The sequence below is a fragment of the Hemitrygon akajei genome, chromosome 12, assembly GCF_048418815.1.
Source record: "Hemitrygon akajei chromosome 12, sHemAka1.3, whole genome shotgun sequence".
Classification (NCBI taxonomy): domain Eukaryota; kingdom Metazoa; phylum Chordata; class Chondrichthyes; order Myliobatiformes; family Dasyatidae; genus Hemitrygon; species Hemitrygon akajei.
The window spans coordinates 65,479,329-65,489,470 of NC_133135.1; the positions used below are offsets into that span (position 1 = coordinate 65,479,329).

The 10,142-nt window shown below is 39.1% G+C and overlaps 1 protein-coding gene across 4 annotated transcripts in view; it reads right to left on the bottom strand.

The window, feature by feature from the left end:
- The window catches only part of abl2 (c-abl oncogene 2, non-receptor tyrosine kinase), a 129,614-nt gene extending 119,719 nt beyond the window's left edge, over nt 1-9,895 (bottom strand). For 3 of the 4 annotated variants that reach the window (XM_073063316.1, XM_073063315.1, XM_073063311.1), the window contains exon 1: nt 9,278-9,650. In XM_073063316.1, the coding sequence (XP_072919417.1) occupies nt 9,278-9,449 (172 nt within the window). In that variant the 5' untranslated portion in view covers nt 9,450-9,650. Of the gene's footprint in view, nt 1-9,277; nt 9,651-9,743 lie in introns of those variants that run through there. The other variant, XM_073063314.1, reaches the window with a different exon arrangement.
- Nucleotides 9,896-10,142: the final 247 nt, after the last annotated feature.

Consider the following 10,142-nt stretch of genomic DNA (forward strand, 5'->3'; position numbering starts at 1 on the left):
AGCTGGTCAGTTCACACACTGAGAACATCCTAGGATTCCTTCATCCCCCCCCCCCACCAGAAACACTGAGCAAATAGTCTACAAATGGAACTTAGTTCAGTTTTTCAATCTTAATTCAAATCAATACTGTAACAATCAAGGTCAGCCATAACTAGTTGTCTAATTCCTACCCTTGCACTCTACTGTATTACTGTACAACAAGTCATGGATTGATTAGTAATGACTAATAAATGGTATCGACACAGTCAATGCTCACATAAATAATAAACGTATCAGCTGGAGAATGAGGGTTTACCCTTGCTATCCATAATGGAACTATGGTTAATGGTGATGAGATACAATAGTAAATTCTAAAAAGTCATAAGCATAAGCATAAGCATATCCTATACTGCTACAATGAAGGGGGACAGAGAGGGGGAATCATGGCTGGGAAAAGGGGAAGGAAGAGGGTAGGGAATGAGTAGCACGGGAGAGACATTCTGTAATGATCAACAAACCAATTGTTTGGAATCAAATTACCTTGCCTAGTGTCTCAGGGCTGGGTATGCCTGCACCTGCACCAACCACCCACCCCGGGCACTCCTTCTCTGCCACCTGTCCCACACCCCTCCATCCTCGCCATTCCCAACATCTTTCGATCTCACCAGATTTACAAACTCTCTCCACTCCACAATGACACATATCGCACTGTGCAAATATCTTGGACACTATGTAGACTTTTGCACAGTACTGTAAATGTAGAATGCACTATAACAAGCTAACTACGGAAACATCACAGAGATAACCCACCTCATACTGTCCTTACTGACTCATTCAGTCCTCCAACTTGTGGATATTGTGTGCAATCAATCAGGAACTCATGTCTTTAGAACTTGAAAGGAAATTAGAATGTAACAGATGATACTCTATAGCGTTCTCTGACTCTATAATGCTTTCCAGTGAAGTGACTACATTTGTAAATACCACTAAAATTTGCTGCATCAACAATCCTCCTCCTTACTACACTCTCACAAAAATTGTAAGATCAATTTTACACAAGGTACAAGTTAAAAACTTAACACTTAAGTTGGATAATAGGAGGGCTCCAAAGCATTAGATCCAAATTCAGATAATCATTGGATTTATTCTGAACTTTCAAATTTATCAATATTTTTTAAAATGGGCAATTTAACTTTAATTCAGAAACATCGCTGCCCTATTTGCTTGAGTACGTCTTCAAATTGTAGTTTTAACATCACATGACAGGAAAAATGATAAGCAATGTGAAGAGAACAGTCACAGAACATCCCATGAGAGGAAGGCTTGGATTGCAAGGAAATGCAGCAAAACTCAGTTCAAAAGCCAAACTTAAATCTGTAAACCTTCAAGCCACTATTTAATCTCAATTTGAATTCCAGTGAACCATTCGTTAGACAAACCATGTCTGAGTGTTGCACAGTCAGCCTACCATTATTGACCACACAAATTCATATTAAAATCCTTAATGAGATTAAATTAGTTTTACTTGGTTTTAATGTTTTGAATAGCCATATTTCAAATGAATTTGGGAGCTTGCAAAACAAAATTGTTTCTAATTTATTCAAAGCTAATACAAAACTCTGTTTCTTTCCCACAGGTTGAAAAGTGTGGGAATGAGAATAGTGTACTCTTCCACAATTTAATGAATGATGATAGAGCAACTAAATGGAAGATTAATTTACCAGACTGTTGTGCTTCAGTGCATAACACCAACAACAGAAACAAAATAAATATAAAACAACATACTTACCAACAGGAAAATTGATCAGAATTAAGAAAAAAATAACATAACATAATTACTCTTTTGGGAGTAATAGCCCAGCAAATTTCAAGGAGGAGATGATTTGCAGATATGAGACAGATTGAAGAGAAAATTGTAGAACAATAGGACTACAATAATGAATTTAATTACTTTAAGATACATGTATATTCAAGCCATGTTTATACAACTTTTTATTTTATTATTTTTTAACTCACAATGGTAAGTATAGCTGCAGTTCCAGGAATAAAGTTGACCAAGAGTAAAGTGAGTGCTGTGGGAATATGGAGAAAACAGTGCAAAGAAAAATAAAATCATGACAAAACATTCAACCAAAGTACAAGCACACACAACTTGAGGGGAAAAAAAGAACAGCAAACAAATCTTCACTCAAATGTAGTTAAAGGAAAAATCAAAGTGGAGATGCAAAGAATTTAAATTTAACACACAATACGGATCATACTTCCAAAGTACTTCACTGGTTGAAATATACCAAATTCTTCTTCTTGCTTTTTTGTTAAATCTTTACTGAGCAAAGAAATAAACACTTTAAAATAACCACAAATTTCAGTATAACAAAAAATTAAAACAAGATGATAATGCATACAGGAAAAAAAGATCAAGAAACAAATCATTAAGTGACACAGGGATTTTTTTATATGATACACTCAATGGCCACTTTATTAGGTACATCTGCTTGTTAATCCAAATATCTAATCAATCATGTGTCAGCAACTCTATATATAAAAGCTTGCAGACATGGTCAATAGGTTCAGTTGTTCCAACTTCTTATATTATCTACACAGATGGTTCAAAATATCTACTGAAAGGTTGTTCAGGTGTTTCTGTTTATGTTTCATATTTTCGGATGTCTACTATGAGAAGGTTATCCAAGTATCAGTATTCACGTCTGAGATAGTTACTATCATTTTAGCCTTGGAATAGATCGAAGAAGTACATGCTGATTATGTACTTCTGTGCTCTGATTCGTTCTTGGTCTCAACATCTATTAAAATAGGCAATTCAAATCGTAGTCTAGATATTCTTCTTGAGATTGGACAACAACCATTGAGGTTGTAGGGTCTAGCTTTGTGAAAACATTTCTTATGGGTCCCTGCTCACGTTGGGGGTAGAACGTCTTGCCAAGCAATCACTTAAAATTAAGGATATACAGTAAATGTAGTGGTGTTTTTGCAGAGAGGGGATAATTAAAAAATCTATTCAATCACTCAACAAAGTTAAGATAAGGAAATGAAAGGACAATATGTATACAAAATTCAGAGGATGGTGGTAAGGTATAAAAGGAGGGAAGAAGTTATACTTACTTGTTTATGCTAGGTTGAATAATTCCTTGTTCAGAATGAATATGCATGATACAGGCATCTGTAGGAAGTGCACTTATCAAGAAGTGCGGCAGCATATATTGTTTGAATGCAGTTCCTATGAGGTGTAACACCTAATTGCTAAATTGAAATCTTTAGGAATAGATACTGTTTAACATAGGAAGTTTGTTAGGCTATCACTGCCATCATAATGTATATAATTACATATTTTCATTTTTTTAAAGCATTAAATTTACATTTGAGTGTTTTTTTTGGGGGGGGGGGGAATTTAGTGGATATAATTTCCCATCTTTGCTCCAAACACCAACTCAGTAGTTGGCAGAAATACACCTTATGTTGACCTGCCAACCGCCGTTAAACTTTACAAGAACATGAAGAAGAGGTTCAGTTGTTGTTCAGCCCAAACATCTGAATGGGGAAGAAATATGATCCAAGTGACTTGACCGTGGAATGATTGTTGGTGCCTGACGGGATGGTTTGAGTATCTCAGAACTGCTCATCTCCTGGGATTTTCATGCACAACAGTCTCTAGTTTACAGAGAAAGGTGTAATAAACAAAACAAAAATCCAGTGAGCGGCAATTCTATGGGGGGGGGGGGGGATGCATCAAGTTCCATTCCTGTACCTAATAAAATGGCCCGAGTGTAAGTACATAATTGTTCTATAATTATAAAAAGAAACATGACATTTTAGTTCATAATTCAGTCACTCATCTTCCTAACTTGCTTCCCTTAGTTTCTACACAAATATTGGACGCCACAGTAGTGGAGCAGTTAGTGCAACACTATTACACCTCGGGCCATTCCGAAATTCAAAGTTCAATTCCAGCACCATTCTATAAGAAGTCTATGCATGTTCACCCCGTGGAATGCATGGGTTTTCCCCAGGTGCTGCAGTTTCCTCCCACTGTCCAAAAATGTTGCATGTGTGTTAACTGGTCATTGTAAATTGTCCCACGATTAATTGGGGCTTATTGGGACTGTGGGGTAGCTGGGGTGGTGTGGCACGAAGGACCAGAAGGGCCTACTCTGCGCTGTATCGGAAAATAGATAAATGTCAGAGTGCACGATAGAAGTACATAAAGCAAGAGAACCATTCAGGTAAAGCTTTAGCTGGTGTCTAAATTATGAAAGGCTCAATATAAAAGCCAGTTGATGTTCTGAGTTCTCTTCAATTCCTCTCAAGTGTCTCAATATTATACTTCTCCTTGGTAAGAAACTGAGACAACTCTCAAACCAAACAAGCAAGCAATAAAACTTTCCCAATCTATGGCCAGAATCTTTCAAGAAGGGAAACAGGAATAATCTTGGAAACTACTGTCTAGTGAGTCTCATGCTGGTGATATGAACATTACTAGAGAGGATTCTTAGAGATAGAATTTATTAACATTTAGAATAACACAGGCGAGCTAGGGACAGCCAGTACGGCTTTGGGCAGGGCAAATTGTGTCTTATTAACTTGACAGAGTTTTACAAGGAGGTAATGAAGACAGTTAATGAAAATAGAGCTGTGGATGCTGTCTACATGGATTTTAGTATGGCTTTTTACAAAGTCCATCATGGGAAGCTCATCCAGAAGACAAAGATACACAGGCTCCATGGCGAATTGACTGTGTAGATTCAGAATTAGCTTGCCTATACACAACAGAGGGTAGTGGTCAACTTACTCTAGCTGGAGGTTTGTCATCAATGATGTTCTGCAGACTATATGAAAATTCCTGATGCTATGGATAGCTTAGAAGTCTAGCAAAGGATACAGCAGGATATAAATCAGTTGCAGATATGGGCAGAGGAATAGCAGGGGAATTTTAATCCAACCAAATGCTAACCGCTGCACTTTGAGAGATCAAGTATAAAGAGACAGTACACTGTTAATGACAACACTCTGAACAGTGTTGATGTGCAGAATGATCTTGGTGGCCCCAAGCGCATACCTCCATGGAGGTTGACCGGGTAGCATAGGTGGCATGTGACATACTTTGCTTTTATTGGTTAAGTAATTGAATTCAAAAGTCAGGAAGTTATGTTGCAGCTTTATAAAACTCTAGTTCAAGATTGCTTGTTATCATTCTTTAGTGCAAGAGTGTAAAGGGAAACAAAATAATTATTATTCCAGATCTGATACAGCATTAAAAAGCATGATAAGCTTAAGTAATTCAGAAAACACAAATATAAAAACAATCCTATAAAACACAAAATACAAAGTGCATATAGACTGACTGTATGTATATAGTGACACTAGATGATGTGTCTGGAGTGGTGATGGGGTGGATTCGTGGTTGGAGGTGTTGGTCAGCCTGATGGATTGGGGAAAGTAACTGTTTCTGAGTCTAGTGGTGCTGGTAGCCCCTTCCTTGATGGTAATGGGACAAACAGTCCATAAACAGTGAGTGGGATATTGTCGGCCTTTTTTCAGCAGCTTTCTGTATACATGTCCTTGATGATGGGTAGACTGGTGCTAGTGATGTGTTGGGCAGTTTTAACTACCCATTGTAGAGTCAAATATGTCCATTACAGTTAGGCCACATCTGGAATACTTCATTCAGTTTTGGTTACCCCATTATAAGGATATGGAGACTTGGAGAGGGTGCAGAAGAGGCTTACCATATGCTGTCTGGATTAGAGGGCAAGTGCTATAAGGAAAGACTGAACAAACTTAGTTTGTCTTCTCTGGAGATCTCCTAGAGGTTTATAAGATTATGAGAACTATAGATAGATAGCCAGTATCTTTTCCCCCCAGAGTTGAAGTGTCTAATACAAGAGGGTATGCATTTAAGGTGACGGGGTAAGTTCACAGGAAATGTGCACTGAATGCACTGCATGGTTGATGGTGTAAGCAAATAAAATAGATGTGTTCAAGAGGGTTTTAAATATGTAGATGACTGTGCAGAAAATGGAAGGATATGGATATTGTGTGGGCAGAAAGGATTAGTAATCAAATGCCCAACTAAATCAATATAATTAGTGTGGCACAACATTATGGGCTGATAGGCCTGATACAGTCCTGTACTGTTTTACATTCAATGTTCTAAACTTAGCAACAGAAGTGGTCTGCTTCAAAACTGACATATTATAAACAGTTCACAATTTAATCTACTTCAGCTACAGCTGAAGAAGCCATTAGACTGATTTTGCTCACCATGAGGCAACACAACAAAGATTCAGTAACACACCTTTCATCAAGGAGGACTAAGAAGCAGAAAACAGACCAATTTGAGAAGATGCATAATAAAATAGCAGACCCATTCTGTCAACTCAGTTGACACACAATTCAATGTGGATTTAGCTTTTCTTACGAGGTTCAACATAAGCAAATGCAGCCATGGTCAAACTCCATAATTGGTTAGAAAAACTGTGCAAATATTGATGATAAATTGTAATTTTCAAAGTGCTACTAACTTTCAAAATGTAGATCTGGGCAATTACAATATTGTCGCAACACTTGTTGCTTGACCCCAGACATCAATTTTCAATTTCCCACCCATAATCACTCCTATCCTCACCTAATGCAGGAACCTCAAATAATTTTCTCCTTCCAAAATCAGAATGGCCCGGCTCTGTTCTGTTTTGTGTATTAACAAGTCAGCACCTGTGGGACAACTTTCTGATCTTAGGCAATCCCCTTGGTAAAAGCTAGAGAAAGAAAACAGTCATACAAAATAAATGTGTAATATTTACACGTGTATAAAGACTGGTTCATTCTCTCAAATCTTTTATGGTATTGCAGCTCTAAATTACTGTACTGTGAAATCAATAGGCAGATGCAGATTGTGAGATGTAACAAAACATGCATATGTAAATCTACATTTGTAACAGACATGAATTGTTTATTCCTCATTAACAAAACTGAGCAAAGCTTAGCCCAAAGCAGCAATGAAGCTCCAATCTGTTTTATTAACTTATCCAGCTGGTTACATTTTTGTAGAGGTGTTCCATATATCTATCTACAAGTTTCAGTACTGAGTGTTAAAAAGAAAAATATTTAATGGTTTCTGCAAACAAGAACAAAAAAAAATCACCTTTGAACCACATTGATCAAAAATCAGGCCCATGCTTGCCACAACAAACTAACTCACTTCCATCAGCCAAACAAGGGAAAATCTAATCTAATGACAGTTTAAACTTGTCAGGCTAACCAATGTCCTTCCCGTCAACTTGTATGACGCACACCATGTAAAAGCAAAAGTCAATCCTTCTGAGGAAACTTGGCTTCATCCTCCAATTACATAAAGTCATGTATTATATAATACCCATTCCTACCACCCTCCAATCTGATCTTTATCTGATTTTTCTTCAAACTTGTAAATGAAAATGGGTCCAGTTAATATTTGTCTTGCACTGTGTAGAGTGTTCAAGAGTCCCCCAAAAATCTTATTTCATGGTTCTTAAAATTTTTGTCATCCTCCCCTTACAACTATGGGCAAATCATACCTCTGGGGAGTAATTGTCTCAAAAATAATTACAATATTAACTTTACTTGGCATTGATACCCCAAATTATTCTTTTCTTCTCAAATCAGGACTGCCGAAGTTACCTGAAGCTTTTGTCATTGAATCAGATTAGTATCAGTAAGGCATGATATTAATCATCAAGACCAACCTTCCTAAGTCATAATACAAGGTTTAAACACAGTTAATACAAACTCTCAGTGGTATTATTCCAAATAAAACTGGAATGGCTTTGTTCATTATTGACTTGTCTCATCAACTCTTACCTCATCCACCTGTGCCGCAATAAAGAGAATCAGGTTGAAGCTGCTAATCTGCCACCAAGGTTGCCATTTGCAGTCTGAAACGGTTTCAGTGTTTCCTAGTGAACCCAATCATTCTCTCTTCTCACTTTCTCTTAGATATTAATTTTGAATCTATGCTTGCAAACCTCAGTCTTTTTCCTTTGATTCTTCTAGACCACAAAATGACAGCAGTAGATCCTCATCAGAATGCATTTTGCAATATTCAGTTAATCCACTGCCCTAACAACCATCCACTATTCTCTCTCCCATGGAAGCTTAAAACTAATTAACACTGTTTTCCCAATGTGATTAAACAGGAGCCCTGCATGAACAATTTGCCAGTGCCCTACCATCACTAAGCCCTACAGATGCAGTACAGTGAAAAATGGCTAAATAATTTTAAAAAGTCTTGCGCCTTCCACTGTTAAATATCACCCAGTTGTATCAGAAATTGTTAATTGTTTATAATCAGTGACATTTGCTCACATCCAATTTTATGACAGTACAAAATTTGAAAATAAGATTGCATGAATCTCACTAAGTGCAAGGTTGGGAGACGCACAGAAACAGAAACTGTTTCAGAGTCATTTCCTGAATAAATAAGAAAATCATTCAATTGAAAGACAAGCAGGATACCACACTGAAGAAAATAAATTTCTGGATCACCATAGTGCATGGGAGTTAATTACAACTTTGAGAAACAACGGATATCTTGGAAACTTTGTGAAAATCATTGGAACTTGAGGGAAATGTTTCTGCAAGTCACCAAAGGCCACTGCATTGACGGAACAAAACAACCATCATGCAACTTATAAGAACATCTGCTTTGCTTTTGTCACTGCACCCAAACTTTATTCAGGTTACCAAAGACACTGAAGACTGCGACAATTGGCACACTCGAGCTTTATTTCTCTTGCCAAACTTCAGATGACCAAATGAACCCACTAAAGAGTTACTCTACAAAACGAAATTCACAAGCTTTACATGACATAAAATAATATCTAGAATGTTTTCCCATTAGCTCAAGCAATTTAAAAAGATGATAAAGGGACAATCAGCACCACAATTTGACACACTCCCTGTCTTTAAATATTCATTAATACACATGACAACTGCGATCAGCAACCCACAAATATCTACAACCCAAGTGAAAACAGTGGTTGTCCAAAGGTGGAGTACAAAGGCCATGAAATGTATTAAAATATCTCCTTGCAGTTGAATTGAATTTCATACATTTTACTACACTGACTTACTAAGGAGAATATTCATATGGGATATTATCGTTTAACACATAACAGACAACTGAAGGAGGAAATAGCAACAAAGGGGGATGCATTGGTCTGTGTAAGTACAATAATTAAAGACAGTTGGATAGCTTTCTGTCTCAAAGACACGTTTCCCAGGATATGAACAACTGCACGCTTACCATGGTGAGTGAAGATGTTGCAGGCGGCCTCACTGCCCCTGGCTATTGCTTCTCTTCTCCTACCCCCATGTCCGGGCCTCGCCGTGCCAACCCTACCCCTGCCTGGCTGGGCTGTCTCTCCACTAGCACCAGCGAGAGCAGTGCCGCCGACGCGGCCCTGCTGCTGCCCCATCCCCGGCCTCTCCAAGAGCGTTTGCCCCGAATCCTCCTCTTTCAGAACCGTTTCCTTTACATCCTCCCTCGGTGTATTCTTTTGCTTCTCGGCCGGGTTATTGTGTCGCTGCCGGCCCGGCCCGGCCCCCTCTCCCTAAGGGGCTTTACAGGTAGCGTGGCGACCGGGTGCCGGACCCCTACCCTCGGCGGACGGGGGGGGGGGGGGGGACGGGGACGGGGACGGTAGCGGCTTGTTGTCCCCTCAGCGCCGACAGGTCGCGGGAGGAGCTCCGGAGGGAGCCCAGTCACCCACCGTACAAGCTTCCACACAACAGCCGGCTCCAACTCCGCATCCGCCCCCGTCCTGCAGTCCCACTGCAACCGCCTTGCCCTGAGCCACAACGAGGCGCTCTCCTCACGGTCCTCCGAGCTGGTCCTCCAAGCCGCACGTCGTCCGAGATTCTCCAAACAGTTCAGCAGCTGGTAGCTCCAACCCATCTCCCAGGGGCAGGGATTTGCGCAGGAGTCGAAATCGAAAGCAAGATATTGCAGATGCAGATAATACTCGCAGGACCAGGCAGCGTCTGTGAAGAGAAAGCAGCGAATGTTCAGGACGCTGATTTAAACGGAACTTTATTGGAACTGATACTTAAATCTGTTTTTATTTATTCCACATATGCTAACTGATATTTCCAGCATTTTCTTCTTTATT